Source organism: Rousettus aegyptiacus, unplaced genomic scaffold (genome assembly GCF_014176215.1).
Source record: "Rousettus aegyptiacus isolate mRouAeg1 unplaced genomic scaffold, mRouAeg1.p scaffold_m13_p_13, whole genome shotgun sequence".
NCBI lineage: Eukaryota > Metazoa > Chordata > Mammalia > Chiroptera > Pteropodidae > Rousettus > Rousettus aegyptiacus.
In genome coordinates, this window is record NW_023416288.1 from 30,439,551 (window position 1) to 30,458,419 (window position 18,869).

At 34.8% G+C, this 18,869-nt stretch overlaps 1 protein-coding gene across 3 annotated transcripts in view; it reads left to right on the plus strand.

Annotated features, from left to right (window-relative positions):
• Positions 1 to 18,869, plus strand: part of ITGB8 (integrin subunit beta 8) — a 71,171-nt gene that overhangs the window by 32,764 nt on the left and 19,538 nt on the right. For all 3 annotated transcript variants that reach the window (XM_016159566.2, XM_016159569.2, XM_016159570.2), the window contains 4 exons: positions 4,637 to 4,883; positions 6,282 to 6,447; positions 7,028 to 7,186; positions 17,438 to 17,533. In XM_016159566.2, coding sequence (XP_016015052.1) covers positions 4,637 to 4,883; positions 6,282 to 6,447; positions 7,028 to 7,186; positions 17,438 to 17,533 — 668 coding nt within the window. The remainder of the gene's footprint in view (positions 1 to 4,636; positions 4,884 to 6,281; positions 6,448 to 7,027; positions 7,187 to 17,437; positions 17,534 to 18,869) is intronic.

Below are 18,869 nucleotides of genomic sequence, written 5' to 3' on the forward strand. Positions count from 1 at the left end.
CTCATCTATAAGAGGCTAAAGTTCAGGGGGAAGACACAGGTTGGAGTTGGAGACCTGGGATGAGATCACAGGTAGTAGGAGAGTGAAAGGAGAAATGCTTAATGTCTGTGTCAGTCATTATGGGGCTTGATTTTATTCAATTTCCCACAACTATTTGAATTTCTGTATGCAAATTAGTATAATTGTCTAATATGTGTAAGTCATCTTTATGACACAGCTATGACAGACTATATCTTACACCCTGTATACATAGCAAATAGTTATTAAGTTAGATTTAATAAGTTCATCTAAGAAATGCATCATGGCATCAAAGACTTGCCAGCTCTGGGGCATAATATACAAAGTTATATTTTATCAACTCCAGATATATAGAAACGTCACTCCTTATAATGTAAAAGTCTTTTCCATCATGATACACATAAGAGTTTAGGGTTTGATATAATGCATACCTAAATGTAAAATGTGTTTATCCCCTAATACTGATTTTGATTTATTTGATTTAGTTATAATCACTTTATTCTTTTCTGATAAAAATTCATGACCTTCAAAGTAGGAGAATATTTTTTAATTTTCATAAATATTTCTATTACATCATATACTGACTAATAAAAGAATGTTAGTAGGACTACATAAAATATATAATCAAATATTTGAAATGAGATTTTAAAATGACATTTTCTTTTCATTTCTTAAACTATACTTTTTTGTTCTACTTTTACCTATCAATCTTATGGGAAAATAATAACAGAAACAGGTTATTGATCCTAGTTGATGTTCCAAAAGAACACTGAAATGAAATTTTTAGGAAGACAGGAGAGAGAAGGAAGTGATCCAATTCTGCTTCGGAACTATACAATGAATGTGATAAGGATTAGTATAATTTGCACTTAACTAATTCAAGAAAACATTTCAAGTTTGATTCATTTTAATGTTGTAAAGTCCTTTAATTTAGTGTAGCTTAATTTAAAATGTAAGACTTTTCAGGCAGTATGGATTTTTCCTAAATTCAATTTTAAAAAATCAAAATACAGAAATCATGCATTTTCCCCCACACCCCGGGTACATGTCCTCCATTTTATCCTCCATAAAACCTCAGAAATTTTTGTGCCTTGCTCTTCAAACCAGTCTCATATTTGGGTTTCCTACCCCACCAAAGTATAATTAATAACTGGCTACTCTTTCTTCCTGCCACATTTTTATACATTTTCAGTTTTATCTTTCTTCCTACTATACTTTTACAAAACTTTTTAAAATTATCTTTTCTTAATGTCCAGTCATGCTTTGTTGCAACCAGTTCTTCAGAGATGCTCACACCATTATTTGAGTGATTCAAAGTCATTCTAACAACTTTTAGTTCTTTAGGCTATTCAAACCAATACTGGCAATAGCTCTAAGTAGGTCTCAACTTTCCTCCAAGTCCTCTTTCTTATTCTATGTCACAGACTCACTTCTCCCCCTTTGAAGTTAATTGAAAGAAACAAGGATCCAAACCTTTAGAATCTCAAAAGGTATGCGGATGAAGCTTTCCTGGAAATAATATATATGTCACATAAACATTTTGGGCCCAGATGATACTCTTTTCCTCTTAAAGAGCGAAACTATTTAAGCTCTCCCAAATCTGTGGGAAAGAAGTCATAGATATTAGCTTCTTACTGTGATAAACATGCAAGCCCTCTGAAATGCTATATAAAAATGTGCTTTAAATATAGTCTAGTTAAAATTTATGAGTGGCTATGAATGTACCAAACCTAGAGGCTTCAGAGATGAATAAACAATTTTAATCCTGATGTTGCTTAGTAATTATTACCGTTATTATTATTAGATTCTAACATCTATATATTTAGCAAATAGTGTACCAAATACTGTGGTAAATATTTTACATAGATTACCTTGGTTAGTAGTTCTTAGCCACTTAAAAGACCCACCCCTGCATAGCTTCTTTGTTGGAGTAGCATTTAAGACATTATTAGTGCTTTCACTGATAACTTTACAATGGTTATGGCCCCAGATACTGTCTCACTCTTAGATGTGTTCCTTTCTCATCCAATATATTCTAAACCTCTTTAATGTCATCTGCCCTTTGAGCCCTGTGTTGGTGGCACTCCAGTATGAACTGAATGGGGATTTTATCTAGGGAAATAGTATTCATGTGTCCATGAAAAAAATATTTCTACTGCCTCCAAGACAGTTTCTCCCTCCTTTATAATTTTTCAATCCAAAGCCAACTTGACAGCATATTGTGGGGAGTGTCTAAGCTCTTGGGAAAAATATGGTAATCCAATCTTGCCCGTTCATGTTCCTCCTTAACAAAGCACAGTGGGGTTTGGGATCAACCTACCTAGGGCTGCCTACCTTGAGCTGATTACCTAAAGCTAGAACCTCACAGGAAACTCAGGTGCCTTGCAGTTTAAAAGAAGTGATTATTGTTCTCTCCAGCAATGACTAAAAGGCCAGTGTATGGAAAAATTCTCATTTTTCCTTTATTGAAAACTTGTCTTAACGAGGTGACAGCTCATGATGTGGTCTTCAACTGACCTAGGTACATGTACTAATGCCAGCATCTATGTAACCCAAAATCAAGCTGCAGCAGCCTACACTCTCCAACCCTGATCATTTGGCAAGGCGTCCTTATAGCCTTCTTTGCCGAATTCAGTGAGACCAGGATGTGCTTGCTAGGCTCTGACCAGCTGGTATGTGCTGAGGGCCCCTGTGTGGTTAGCATTTAGTTGGAACTTCCTGAATAGCTGAGGCCTCCAAGGACTGTGTTTTGGCTAATGCTTCACCGATTCTGCCTGTTGGCTGAAATAACCAACCAACAATATAACAACCTGCACAATATGCTTAACTGGTTCATTTTGCAATGACTCCGAAAACACACAGCCATCCATCTTTAGACAAAGCCACCATAAACTGCAATGATACATCAAGATGAAAATACCGTGTGGCCAGTGCCTAAGGCCTTCAGCCATATACCCAGTTCTCAATGATTAAAAAACTACACAATTTATAAAGAAAAAAAAGTTAAATACTGACCTACACACTGAAGCTCAGGCTCCTCCTCATGAACCACACTGTCCAGTTACATGCCATTTCTATTTTTCATCAATCCAGCCCTTCCTACCAGATTCTGTCATTCTCCTGAATTGTTTCTCTACCTAAATTGCAGGATACTTCCATGTGGGGAGGCTTTCCACCAGATACCCAGAAAGTAGAACATCTCTGGAGGCAACCCAGCTCCTAAAGGGAATGAGTGAGAACGCTTGGTAGGCCTGCTGACGCATGCCCAGTTTCTCCTTCCAAGCTCGTGGGCCAAAAACTGAGGAGTGTTACAGTAAAGGAGCTTCCTCTATACAAAGGCAAAGTGGGAATGAGAAAATAGCTCCTAAATAGCTCCTATCTCCCACAATTATTATTACATACCAGAAAAAGCTTACTATTTTTAATACATTCTGTAATCTAGCTAAAAAAACATCTAATTTGTCAAATAATTTTTAAGAAAATATTACTTATAAGCACATTAAGGTAAAACATGATTTGATAAATCAGAGGATTCCTTTAATTGGCAGATCAGGCTACCGATTAAGTATGCAAATCTGTGTTTTTTAAAAATTTTTACACTCCAAATAATTCTCCATGAATAAATAATTGATTTACAAAGCATTTGCTTTATTATTTAAAACAGTAAAATTCACAAATCTCCTGTATTTAAATTGATAACTCTTCGCCATCTACTTTTAAAAAATATAGAGCTACCAACTCTGCAAGATGCCATATCCTTTGTATACAGGGATACAGAACCTTGTATCAAATGCAAATGGACAGAGAACTAAATAGAAATTTATTACAGACAGTTGTCCTTGGAAGGCTCCCACAGTTCTCCTTGTGGTGACCTCCTCTTCTCCTGCAGGTCCTTTGCCTCTGTGATATCTCTTTGACATGTTTATTGAGAACCTAGCAAGGGTTGGAGAAATGCTATCCCCTACATTGCCTGGGTCCTCAATATGGCCCAGCTGGGTACCGTTCTTTTGACCACTGTCTTATTACTTCTCACAACTAACTACTGGGAAGAATCCCATCAAGTAATTCACGATGAGCTACTAATTATTTTGAATAGCATAATGAACTTCTCAGTAAGAGCTTTCACATCTCATATATAAATAAATATACCTTAACCCAAAAGAATGAATTTATACCTGCATCCAATAAGAAGTAATTTTTCTTAAGATACCTTTCTGGTTTTCTTCAAACTTAAAAGCCATCTTAACAAACACAGCCACCTACTCTCTCTTGAGATAAAATGCTGCTTGCTGTTTTGTGCTATGCTCTTCTAGATACTAGAAATACAGGTTCATATGGTGATAAATATATTCTCTACTACATTTAAATTGAGCTGTTCCTTTTCGTATTATCTCTGTCTGCCCTATAGAACCAAGGGAAATTCATTGTAGAAGTTGGAAACTAATAATTTTGTATGGTTTTCAAATTGCCTTGAAATTATTCTAATTCTAGAATTAGAATAATTCTAATTTCATTATGTACAAATTTATGATAATTGTTCTATATCTAAAATGCAACTGATTGATAGCTTATCCTAAGATGTTTAAAATTAATACTAATCTGTCTTTCTTTGAACTAGGAGCTGAAGCTAATTTTATGCTGAAAATTCATCCTCTGAAGAAGTATCCTGTGGATCTTTATTATCTGGTTGATGTCTCAGCATCGATGCACAATAATATTGAAAAGTTAAATTCTGTTGGAAATGATTTATCTAAAAAAATGTCATTTTTCTCCCGTGACTTCCGTCTTGGATTTGGCTCATACGTTGATAAAACAGTTTCACCATACATCAGCATCCACCCAGAGAGGATTCATAATCAATGCAGGTATCCAGTGTTGAAGGTGGACTTCATAATGTTAAATGAAAATTTTTTTCTTATAAAATTTCACTTCATTTTTATATAAAGGACTTACTAAATTTTATATTTTTGTTTTATTAAATGAGAACTGAAAATATTTGGAAAGTATGTTCCTGTCTGAAAACTCCTGAGTTTATCCATAGCTTAGATTTTTTATTTTCTATTTTTCAAATATTTTTCACTTAGTTTTTCTCCCAAAAAAAGCATAAATAATACTAATAATTTTGGACAAACCTCCAATAATCAAGCTACCATATATATAAACACTTCTTTGAAAATTCTGTTTTACCATTTTGATTGCTTTGAATTTGTTGAATTAATGTTTGTTGAATTTATAGTACTTATGTTGCCAGTACTGCGACTATATTTCCATTACTGTATTTGTGACTGCGTTTATAATTATGTTGCTTATGATGTGACTTCAAAAAAAGCTCAGTTAGCACATGGAGGATAGGTCCTAAGATGACAATTTGCCTGCTAGAAAGTGCCCTTTTTCTTGGGCTTTTTGGAAATCTGATTCTAAATGGCATATGCTCCGCTACAAAACAAGAACTGACCTTAAAATAAAAGTTCCTCCCACAGAATTCTAATTAGCCTGTTGAATTTTCAGAGAGATAGATTTATTTAGTTCTTCCTTAACAAAGTATTTCCTTTTAACATCTTCTTTCCTACTTCCATCAAAATTTGCCCACATCACTTTACAGTACACACTCTAATTTACCAAAACAATTCTGCTGTCAGTTATAGCAGAACGGGACCGATAAATCAGCTCAAGGAGTATCGTGTGCCTTTTCCTACATGGATGTACCCAAAGAAAGATTATCACTTTTGGGAACATCAGGAAGTTCTCAAAACGATTTTAATAAACACTGATTGTTCATCAGTAATTGCACACCAAATATCACTTAAAAAATTACCACAATGTTTTTAAATACTCTAACAACAGTATATTTTAATTAAATCTCTAAAAAAAAAGTTTCCCAAAAAGTGTTTTTCAACTGTTCCACGGTCAAATGTAAAAGGAATCACTATAAATTCTTATATCCTCTTTAAAAAATAACACTACATATTAACATAATAAAAACTCTTAGATGTCCTATGTTAAAAAAACATGTTTAATCTTCCTTGTTTTGAACACCAAACTGTTATATTTCTATTCCCTACTTGCAAAGATATATTCACCAATATTTAACTTTTCTCTAATTTTATAAAGTACAGATTTTCTCTTACAAAATTTCCTTGGCAAAAAACCACACAAATGTATTCCCTTCTCATACCAACCACATAATTTTACTATGAGTAATATTTTGGATCTTTTAAGGAAGCATAGCAAAATAAATTTGCATTTCTTCTTTACCCATACAGTGACTACAATTTAGACTGTATGCCTCCCCATGGATATATCCATGTGCTGTCTTTGACAGAGAACATCACTGAGTTTGAAAAGGCTGTTCACAGACAGAAGATCTCTGGAAATATAGACACACCAGAAGGAGGTTTCGATGCTATGCTTCAAGCAGCTGTCTGTGAGGTATGAAGTTTCACATTATTGAGTGTTTGCTCCAATGCAAAATTCCCCAAGAATTTCTATGTTCTCTTTAATTTATGGAGTAAAAACATAGCATAGAAGAACACATTCTTCTCTCTCTTATTTGTCACTAATGTTCTTCATTTGGTATATGTTCGGGACAGAGACGCTAAATTGGGAGAGGGTTATAAATAGGAAAAGACAGAAGGGAAAGAATAACTCATGCACTTGGAAAATCCTTTCTAAAAGGGCTGCTCGTTTCACTCACCACCATCCAAGAAAGAACCAGAAAGAGCCTGTTGTCCCACTCACATCATGTTGGATGCTCTGCACATTGTAAACCTGGCTTGTTCTTCTTCTAGGAGAACACTAGAAATCTGTAGCCAGGAGCTAGTGTGATTAAATGGCAGTGGTAAAACAGAGAATGTACAAATAAAAGTTAATTCTATCTATAAAAGAGCATTGTGTTGATGCACATCATTCTAGCCTGAGTTAACATTTGTGAACTTGAACGTTTACTTGAGATAAAGACCACAGTACAGGTCTGTTATTGTACAAGGTCTAATTACATGTTTATTTTAAGAGTCATATTGGATGGCGAAAAGAAGCTAAAAGATTGCTGCTGGTGATGACAGATCAGACATCTCATCTTGCTCTTGATAGCAAATTGGCAGGCATAGTGGTGCCAAATGACGGAAACTGCCATCTGAAAAACAACGTCTACGTCAGATCAACAAGCATGGTAATGCAGGAATAGCCTCTTAGTAGTTATGACTCTTTTGGTTAAAGTGTAAGTTTTAATTGGCAATTCAGCTATTCTTGTACCAAGAAATTAGCTCAAGGAGCATCATATATAGTCAGGATAAGCCATGAGAGAAAAGTTATGGGAAAATGCAATCTATATATGTTTATCAATAAAATATAAAGCTAAAATACTTTGACATCATCTAGTAGCTGATTCAGATGTGCACTAAAGCACTATATAAATTATGAAAATAAAAATGATAGAAGAGCTTACTTTTAATGCAACTGAAGGACCTTAAAAGAAAAATCCATCTGTCTATCCATCCATCCATCCATCCATCCATCCATCCATCCATCCATCCATCCATCTTTTTTGCTTTATATAAACAAAATAGTTCTACAAAGTTGGTATATAAAACATATTAAAAATTGGTAAGAAAGTGTATTTGACCTGAGGGATCCTCACAATATAATAGGTAGGGTATAAGTAGAGAAAAGGGAAAAAAATAAAAAGGTAAAAGAAGGCCAGCTTCCAGTATTCTATACCTCACACTTTCCCTTTGAAGCTTCTCTATATTTAGGGGCTCTTTTTTCTTTTTTTTTTTTTTTTAAATCAGTGAATATCATTGCTTCCTGAACATAAGTTTCAGCTCTGAATTGTATATTTGCATACAAATTCCCAGAACCATATCTTTCCCAGAATTAGCTATTCTACATATGGAAAAGCAACTGCACAAAATATCTTATTTCTGACAAGGACACATATTTATACATTCATGCAAATGTTAGAACAGAAACTTCCAAACTTTCTCAGATCTTCATACCCTAGTGTCTTAGTAATTCTTCCCCTGGTTCCCCTAGACAAAAAACAAACAAACAAAAGGCGGGGTGGGGTGGGGACTGACAGTTATTTTTTTTTAAGTTGTAGGTTCAAATAACTGTTTATGTCCTAAAAACTTAGCAGCCAGTTAAAAAAATAATATGCATTATGAATCACATATATATATATATATATATTTGTGTCATTCTTAGTAAACAAGTTACTAATGGGAATGACTTGGAATCAGATTGGATATTGTCACCCTCATTTCCTATTTCACACTTATTTTCATTCTGCCCAGCTTTGCAAAGACATAATGTCCTCTAATGCAGCAGTCCCTGACATTTTTGGTACCAGGGACTGGTACTCCTATGAGAATCTAATGCCTGATGATCTGAGGTGGAGCCAAGGCAGTGATGCTAGCGCTTGGGAGTGGCTGCAAATACAGATGAAGCTTCACTCCCTGGCCCACTGCTCACCTCCTGCTGTGTGGCCCGGTTCCTGACAGGCCATGGATTGGTACAGGTCAGTGGCCTGAGGGTTGAGGACCCTAGCTCTAAAGGAGCAGAGCCAAATATAATCTTAAAACTGTGAACTAACTCCATGTAGTAGTTCGTGGGTACCTGACTGAGTTTCCCTTGAAAATTTAAGACATTTCGAGGCGCCCTGGTGAAGTGCTGCACTGCTCCCAGCACCTGACACCCAGTTTGGGGTCCGCAATGTTAAAAGCATATAAATTATGCTGAAATTTGTGTGTTTCCCATGAGTAAAATTTAAATTGTTTAAATTTAGTTATCTAGAATATCCTACTGGATTCATTGAAAGTCTAGAGAAGCAATTATATTACCGCATAATTAGTTCTACCATTGGTTAGTTTAGTTGCTTGAGAGCAGCCTCAAATTTTAAAGAGTTTAAAAGGCTACTAGAGTCTGTAATTACAATTCAGAGTTTAGAGTTATTCCAGCAGTGTCTTTCCCTTTGTTAATTGTCTTCCACTCAGCTACGTTTCATTTTGGTAGATCCACCTCACTCTCCCCCACCTGCCTCACCCCCTCCACTTCAGTTTAGTCATTTCTTATCTTTCTTTCCTTCTAGTTAACCTCTTTTATATCTGAGATAGAGTTTTAATTTATTTACTGGGGAGTGGAGGAGGAGACAAGAAGAATTATTCTATTGTGAGACAAGGAGAAGCTTTCTTTTTAAAGAAAAGTAGTAATCACGTTATATTCAAATTGCATTGCATTATTCTTTTGAGGTTTTGCCAAGTCACTGAAGTCATCTCTCCATAACTGTATTTTAAAGGGTACTGTCGCTGTTGCTCATCTAGGAAGGATTCCTTAAGTAAAAAAAAAAACAAAAAACTGCTCTCATAATTTTAGACATATGCCATGCCATATAACCTTATGGAAATAAATTCTAATTCTGGTGGAATTTTACATAGTATTTGGGCTCTTATGACATCAGGAATTTGGATAGTCTATCACGAACTTCATTTGCCTTCTTCAGCATTGTTCCACCTACTGAAAAGAATGAGCCTACCACATGTCACTGATGTTTACTGAATAAACCAAGGAGCTGTGTGTTAATACCTTAGAAAAATACTTTTCTCTCATCCCAGGTCTATGTGTTAAGGTTCCTCTTTCTGAGAATTCTCATTCCCTTCATTTCTAGGGTCACTGCCCAAAAACAAAAGAAGCTGAAGCTTTTTGATTAATCCCTTGACTATGCATTTATATCTACAAGATGTCCAATTTCTCTGAAACTTTCTATATCCAAAGCTACCCTGAACCTGACTCTAAGCATACTTACCTTCTCATTTTAAAATGATCTCCATCCTCTCCTCTTTGGCCATTATAGAGGAACTATAAAAGGTGTAAGCTAGACAAGCAATTAAACACTTTGCTTCTTGGCTTTATCTCTAGCATCCAATATCAGTGATGTTGAATACTATCTGAGCTTCTTGGTCCAAACTCTGGCTCCTTTATTTATAAAAGGAAATAACTGATAAAAGACCTTTTATATGTCTAAATTACATGGGCAAGTTCTGCTTCTATGCATAGCTATTTCATGCGGGTCTATGTGAACTCCAGAATGATAACAACTATCATATTTTGAGTATTTAATACTTGAAACTACTATAGCAAACACTGCATACAGAATCAAAATCATCTTTATTAATGACTCTATAGAGCAGTCATAATTATCCCTCTTTTACAAACAGAAAAACTAAGCATAGAAGAAATAAAGCGACCAAGGACAGATGGCTAGAAAGTTAATAAGTAACAAAGCTGGAGCTCAGTCCAGTTCAATCTTGTTAAAATTCCTATTCTTAATTTGCCACAGTGTCACAAGAGAAAAGTAGAAGAAACAGAGCAATGAAGTTCCTGGTTTAATTTTTATTCTAACTTTCTGGTTACGGTCTCACTTATGGAAGAAATAAAGCAGATAATTTGACTTATATAAATTACAAAAGAAGATATAATTTAAAATAGTTTATATTTACACATTATTATAAATTTTTATGGTTATTGTATAATGATATTATACTATTGAATAAATCACATTTTCCACTGCTTTTTCTCCAAGTGCTGGAATGAAAAACTTGAGCAGTAATGTAGTGTTACAATTTATCCAGTAATAATGGTGATTTAAAATATGGCATTCTTTTGAAAATGGTAGATGTTACTATAAAAAATTTTAATGGTGTAGAAGACAGGTTATTAATACTAAGGGTCTGGAATTTCACCCTGTCTGCCCACCCAGCCCTTCCAGGGTAATTCCTTACCTCACTCACAGCCCTCACAACCATTCACCCACTCTTAGCAGAGGCCAAGAATAATACCAAGGTCTCCAGTAACAATGAAAGGGGTCCAAGGAACAAGTATTTGGAAGAGGCACACAGGTCATGCAATGAACCCTTGTTAATGAGATTTTCGAATGTCGTTATGACTTTCAGTCCTGGATGAAGAGATGCAAATAGGCAAAATCCTACCAATATTTCTAATTGTATTTAGTAGCTAAGGTGCAGTGTTTCTTTCTCTTGACTCAGTCTTCTTTTTTTATGTGCTTCATCATATTATGGTCAGCGATTCTTCGCCCCATCATATAACATCTCAGAATTCACTTACTGCTGGCTTCATTCCCTCTCCTGCAGCCTCATTTGGATGGACTAGCTGCTGAATTGATAACCATCTTAGAGGACTAAAGCTTAATTGCAGAAGGCATATTAGGCATTACTCAAGAGTTTTGCTTCCTTATGGTAAAAACAGTTAATATTCTGCCTCTGACTTCTCATGCAACTTTAACACGTTCTTAATTTATAATAAGACATTTAGGAAGCTTTCTTTTTACAATATATCTAAACTACTTGGAATTATATTCAATTTTTCCAGAACTCCAGATGAAGAAAGGGATCTTGAGAAGATACTTTACTAATTTAATCCATAACTTTGCTACCTGAGTTAACAAATTTTCAGAAAGTTATTACACCTCTTGGTGTTCTATTTTTTTCTGAAAATGCTATTTCAGACATTTTGCTATATTTGCTGATATCAGACAGCATTCCATGTAATGACACGACGTTATTCTTTTACTAAAGAGACAATTATTTTTTCTGCTCTGTTATTAAGAGATAGCCTCTTCAACTGCGGAAAGTATTAACTGTCTCAGACACATACTAATAAAAATGCTAATTCACTGAGTACTTACTTTGTGTTGGGCATCATGCCGAACATATTGCTTATGTTATCTCCTTCAGTCCTTACCACAACCCATTATAGTAGAGGAAACTGAAACTTAGAGATATCAGATTAATTTATGCAAGATCACAAAACTACCACAAATATGAGTCAAGACCCACACCTAAGCTATCTAAGGCCAGAATCCATTAATGTACTTCGACCTGATGCTGTGCCGACTGCCTCCATTTATTACTATTGACCCTGAACTAGGTGATCTGCCAGACTCTTCACATTCTTTAGCTCACTAAATCTCTGTATCAGCTCAGCATAGTAGGCATCATCATACCCATCCACAATAAATGAAGTGGAGAGGGAGAATAAATATGTTGTCCAGGGCATCTGATGCTCAGATCTCTAGCTTGCGCCCATGCCACAATCTCCTTTCTAACTTAGTACTGGCCGCCCTTCAGTAAACTAGTGAATGTAAGTAATTTTGATGACACTAAAAGAAACTGCATTAGGGTCATTCTTTAAAATATTTTAAAGCATATTTGACTCTGAAGCTTCTTTTTAAAATAATTATTCTAATGCTTCAAACACTTTAAAAAGATATACCTCCTAACCCAAGTTTACTCAATATTTCTAATTTTTGCACAATACCAAATACTATAGCTAATAAAAAAAAATCTAGAATAACCCCAAATCTTCTGCCTTTTATTACGGACGGAGGCTTAACAGCAAAACAACTGTTTACATTCAAATGAGAGGCCATTTAAACCAAAATTATTATTTTAAGAGAAAAAAGAAGTATTAATATTTATTTTATCTCATGGAAATTACTGATTTGTCATTATGAGAATAATGATAACAGTAATTCTAACAGACTAAATTAAAGTATATAATAAAAATTTTCACCTTATTTCATGTTTCTTTGTTTTTCTCTGCTTGACACTGCATAAAAATATAACTTTCTAAATTAATTAAAGAGATAAGATCAGTTTAGAGCGTCACCTAGGCAGACTACATCTAAAAAGTTTTAAGTCCATGTGCAATTTTTTTAAGTATTGGTACAACTTTTAACACTAACAAAATGCTTGATATCAGCTTGATACTCCTCTCTGAGCTATCTGTTTTAAATTTTAAATGCTATGAGAACAATAATAACTTCAATAACTTTAGAACCAATCTAATTTAAATGCTTCTCATACTAGCAGTAAAACAGCCAGGAAATGATCTCTGCAAACAAAATTTAATTTATTTTTGTCTTTTAAATTGAAAGCAAAAGTTGCACACAGAATCACCTGGGCCAGGCTCAGAATAGCCTAGCACTGCTTTTATAATGGCTCTGGTAATGAGAAAAAATAATGGTTTGCTAGTGGCACAATGAAAACAAAATTTTGATGAAAATATTTATGAAACAGAATGTTCCAATTCAGTTATATGTTTCGGTTCATTCATATTTAAGCACAAAACTTTTTATCCACTCATTGAAATGCTTACAAAAATTATTAGTACATGCCCTTCACTTTAGTAAAACTGGGATATCATGATTACAATTGATGGACAGGAGCCACAAACACTTTAGGGGCTGGGTACAAGGGGTAAATAAATGAGGAAAGTCAAACAAAGCATATCCAAGAGCCTAACATCTAGCCTTTAGTAATGGCCTCCAAATGTCTTTTATTAAGCAGTCTTTTATTGAAAGCTGTTTTTTATTAGGCATTCCTGTGCTATTTGTCCCTTACATCTATACACCACCACCCAGCATCCCAGTGAGGTATAGATATTGCTATTACCTCTATTTCACAAATGAGAAAATAGAGACACTAAAAGGATCAGGAACTTGAGTGTGGTCTCACAGCCCTATGTAATATTGTCTATGGTAAATTCTAAGCAGTGTTGACATCAGGACATGAGTCCCTACTCACCACTAATCTGGGCACACAAAATGGTAAACAAAAAGCCTTTACACATATTAGCACATTTAATCCCCACCATAACTCTGAGAGGTAGATAATAGTATTTATACCTATTTTATACATACAGAAACTGGATTAAAGAGAGGTTAAAACAGCTGGCCAGTGTTACATAGCTAGTAATTGCAGAGCCAGGAGTTGAGATCCCAGGTGGTCTCTTTCCAGAGCCCCTGCTCTTGGTATGGTTCTCAAATGGAGCAGTTTTGCCCCTCAGAGAGCAAGCATTTCAATGTCCAAAGACATTTTGGTTATTAAAACTGGGGGAAGAGGGAGATACTGGCATCTAGTAGATACAGGCCAGGGATGTTGCTAAATATCTTCCACTGAACAGGATAGCCCCTCACTAGCAACACAGAATACCTGGCCCAAAATGTCAACAGTGCCACTGATGGAAAACCCCAGTCTATGCGAAAATAGGCTATTGCAATAGACAGGGACTGACAATATGTAATTTAAAGTTTTCATCTCTAAATAAATCTCTGCAATGAGATTGCTTTCACGTTATTTGTCTCTTTCATCTAAAAAGTGAACTGTAAAAAAATAATCTAGGTAATTGAGTACTTTATTTACCAAGACATTGGGTTTTTTTCATATCTTGTTATAATATTCAATACTATGAATTCTATATTATCTACAAAAATTTATTCTGCATCTCACTTTTATGAAAAGAATCTTAAACACGTCTTTCTTTGCCACTTATATGCACATTATTAAAATTCTTTCATACATCTCCACACAGTTATCTCTTTAACCGAAGTTGCTTTCAATGAATCTTTCTCAACCTCCTCTTCCCTTCTGACATTTTTAAGTTATTTCCCATAAGTCACAGTGAAGGTGTTCGTGAAGAAGAAAAATGTGAAAGAAATCCCTTTGCCCTAAATTACTTGGCAGCTGTGCGGCACATTACTTTCCCTTCTCCCTGAAATGCCTGTTATCTCTGTCAATTATTTTCAGAGTTTAGAGAAACAATATATAATGGGTTAGACAAAGGGGGAGTTAGAGATGAGAAACAGTGACGTCAGTAGAGCAGCTGGCCGAGAGGGAGTGTTCCTGCTAGTGAAATACAAGACATAAAAGATAAAATGCTTAAAAGATAATGTGCCTCACAGAGGAAAGGGGAGGGGGCTTCAATAATGGCCATTCGTCCACAGCTCTCCTGGTTCATTTAAACATCTGTTACACATTTGTAATTTTGACAAATCTGTGTCAAGCTACTTGCTTTTCTTTTAAAACAGAGTTCTTCCTAAGGCTAAAAAAAAAAAAAAAAGAGAGAAAGAGAGAGAAATGTTCTCTTAAGGTTAAAAACCTAACTGACCTTTTTAATGAGCTTCTGACCAAACTAGAACTTTCTAGATTTAAATTTTGTGTATTTTTGGTCAATGTGACTTCCTGATTTGGAAAGAGGAAAGAGATTAAGGAGGCTCTGAAAGCTGCTTACATCTTGGACTGTTCTTTAGATATTGATTTTATATATGTGAAGTATAAGCCGGTTTAAAAAACATTTGGATTAAGTTTTCCTTAAATATGAATGGTTTTAAAAATTAAGGAGGAGGAATGCCTGGCAAACTGTGATTATTGTTTGTCTAAGCAAAAATATATGAAAAGTAGTTACTGCCTTTAAAAAATACCCATTTACCTTTCCTTTACTTGTTCTCTTTAATTTACTAGCATTATGCAAACTGTTATAAATCTGTTTTAAGAGTATACATAGTCTTGGAAACAGGAATAAGAATTTATCTGGTAGAATTTATATTTGGAGGTATGTTCATCTATTACTTTAAAATTATATTTTAAGAAATGCTCTGAGCAAGAACTTTTCTTATGGAAATCCATGTGGTAATACTTTTTAAACCTCTTCATAAATTGGTTTCATATCATATTTAAAAGCAGTTCATGAAAATTTGATTTACTTCTACCACTGCAATTATAGATTATATAAAAATAAAAGCATATTTGTTATGGCTATTATCTTAGTCCATTTGGGCTGCTATAACAAAAAAGCATAAACCGGGTGACTTATAAATAGAAATTTATTGCTCACAGTTCTGGAGGTTGGGAAGTCCAAGAAAAAGGCACTGGCAAATTCAAGGTCTGGTGAGAGCCTACTTTGTTTCGTAGATGATATTTTCTAGCTGTAACCTCACATGATAGAAGGAGCAAGGGAACTTTTTCCAATGCCTCTCTTTTACAAGGGCACTAATCCCCTTCATGAAGCTCCGCCTTCATGACCTGATCACCAACCAATACCATCACTTTGGGGGTTAAGATTTCAACATATGAATTTGGGGAGGGGGACACAAATATTCAGATCATAGCACTTATTCATGTTAGTGATAATATTTTTAAGCACAAGGCTATCTCTTATGTCTGTATTTGTAAGTTTAAAATGTGAGTCACAGAACTTAGGCCATAAGTGAAACTACTAAAATTAGCTCTTTTACTAAGATCGCATAGTTGCCAAAATACAGAAATGTTAACCAAGATGGTTTAATGAAATTTTCCCTTAAGGAAAAACAATTAGCAGTGGAGGGTGAAGCAGGGAGTATAAACTACAGAGTAATATGAACTGGAATCACACACTACTGATTAGGCTGAGTCACATGAGCCTTGGCTAACACAACTAGGCACCAATGAACAGGTGAGGACCACTAGAGGGGAAGATTGATATCACTTCTCTACGAGTTGTCTAGTATGAAGCTGTTATTTGAGATTATTACTTTATTTTTAGAAGAGAATTTATAGAAAGAAAAAATGTCAACTATAATGTCTAACTATATAACAAGATATAGCAATTTCCGTAGTTGTCAGACTTCTCATATTTACTAAATTTTATTCCCTTTCTACTTATCCCAACCTCTCTCACTACACAAAGAATATAACAGCTGGCTCTACAGAAATTTTCTTTATCAAAGTGCAACAGATTATACACACACACACACACGTACACACACATATGTATGTGTGTGTGTGTGTATATATATACATACATACATATATACATACATATGTACGTATATGTGTGTGTGTATATATATATGACAAAAAGTGAAATTAGAATGATAATAATTTGAGAGATCTGTAACCTACACCTTGTATAAGCTGTTGGAAATAAAAATCACGATAATTGCTTAGTTTTGAGTACCTACAATATGCAAGAATCTGCACTAGATAGTTCGCATACTATTGTTATCTTTTTCATCTTGCCAGCAATCGTGGAAACCAGATACCATTCAGATGTTACAAAGGATGGACCTGACATAGAATTTTTATCATACAGTGACAACTTGGGATTTGAGTACAGGGGTTTTCTGCTTTTAAAAAGAGTTTATACTGTATTATGTTATATATCAAATATGTACATGTATATATGTATATGCATATATTTGCATTTCTCACTTTTTACTGATGCCCTCTCATTATTGTCACTAATGTGTCTGTTTCTGAATATTAAATTATCTTTCAATTATATCAGTTTCAGTCCGGTATTAAACTAAAGAGGCGCTGAACACCCTTTTTACTACGTTGAATTCAGCCCTCTTCTTTTTTTCTGAGCTTTAGGTTTTTATGGAGCTTTTGTCTGTAAAATAACCTTAATATGTTGATGTTGATCTTATTTTTTAAAAGAATTTAAATACCTCAAGTAAAATCATAATCTTGCCAACAAAATATATTTTTAGTCAGTGATATGGTTTCCCTCATAAGGAATGTTTGGATATGTGTGGGATCGAGCTACTAAATTTCACTCCCTTCTTTATTTCATTATCTGTTAACAGGAACATCCCTCACTAGGCCAACTTTCAAAAAAGTTAATAGACAACAACATTAATGTCATCTTTGCAGTTCAAGGAAAACAGTTTCATTGGTATAAGGTACGTTCATTCCCAAATTTTAAAAATTAAGATGTTTGACTTGGTAGTTGAAATTAGAATACTTCTTAGAACCACAAGTAAGGATTCTGGAGTTATTGCACTTTGTACAATCTAATTTAATACTGTATTAACTAATGTGTACTACACAGTGTTTTAAGTAAGCAAGTACAAATTCTGTACTTGTAACACCTAGAATCAAGTGTGGGCACTGAAACTTGGTGTGATACTGACTGTGATAATAATGGAAAGGAATTTCATCAAGTGAAAAGTAATTCACATTCCAACTGCAATATCCATGTCTGGAGTGCTGCTTAGCCCATGAGCATATCCTAATAACGGATTATGTTGAGAGAATATCAGCTTAATTTTCCACAGCACCGGCATACCTAGATTTGGTCAGGGTCATCCAATAAGAGAACAAGAGGAGCCAGAGAAGTGGCTTGTACATAAGAATAACCTTGGTTTTGTCCAGAATCCTTCGGGCCGGTAAAACCCACCAGCAGAATAGACGTTTGGCAGCTGTGTCACTCTGGCAGCACCATGGGACCTCCTCACAGTACAGAACTGCTCTTGTGTGACCCTGTTACAGCTTCCTCTTTGCAGTCTTTTAGGTTTTTTCTTCCAGGAAAATCTCTTTTCTTCATTTCCATGATGCCATGATACTCGAATTTCACTGCACATGTCTTGTCAAGGTCTTCCTCATCTGTTCTATCATCTTTGCTTCTTCCTTCTACTCCCAGTGTCCTTTACTTAATTTTTAATACTGCAGAGAAACTACATTTTCATTTGTCTTCAACAAACACTTGAACTCATTTGCATTTACCACAAAGCAGATGTGCCCTCCATCAACTTCCAGAATACCCAACTACCATATTTATCATCTGATAGCACTATTTTAATTATTCTACCTCTTCCCCTAGAAATCTGTAGTGAAACTTTAAGGAATTCAACATTTTCCCAAATTTATATACCATGGAACCCCTTTTTAATGTGACAGCCATTAAAACCCACAGAAGAAGGCTCTGGGCCCCAATCCAATGCCCAAACTACTTTAGTAACAACGGTAACAGCTTCCACTTAATTGAGTACTTACTATTGTCAGTCACTGAGTTTATTAACTCATTCAATACTTATAATAATGAGGGCAGTATAACTAATATGCCTACTTTTGAAAGATGAGGAAACACATTTAGGGAGGTTATGTATATGCTCAAACTTTCCTAATGGCCTCCTAAATCCTATGCTCTTTAACCTCTAATCTTAATAGTTGAATTTCAAATTATTGTGCAGCTTTTTTTGGGAGAGAGGGGTTAATATATTTTTCAATTATAGTTGA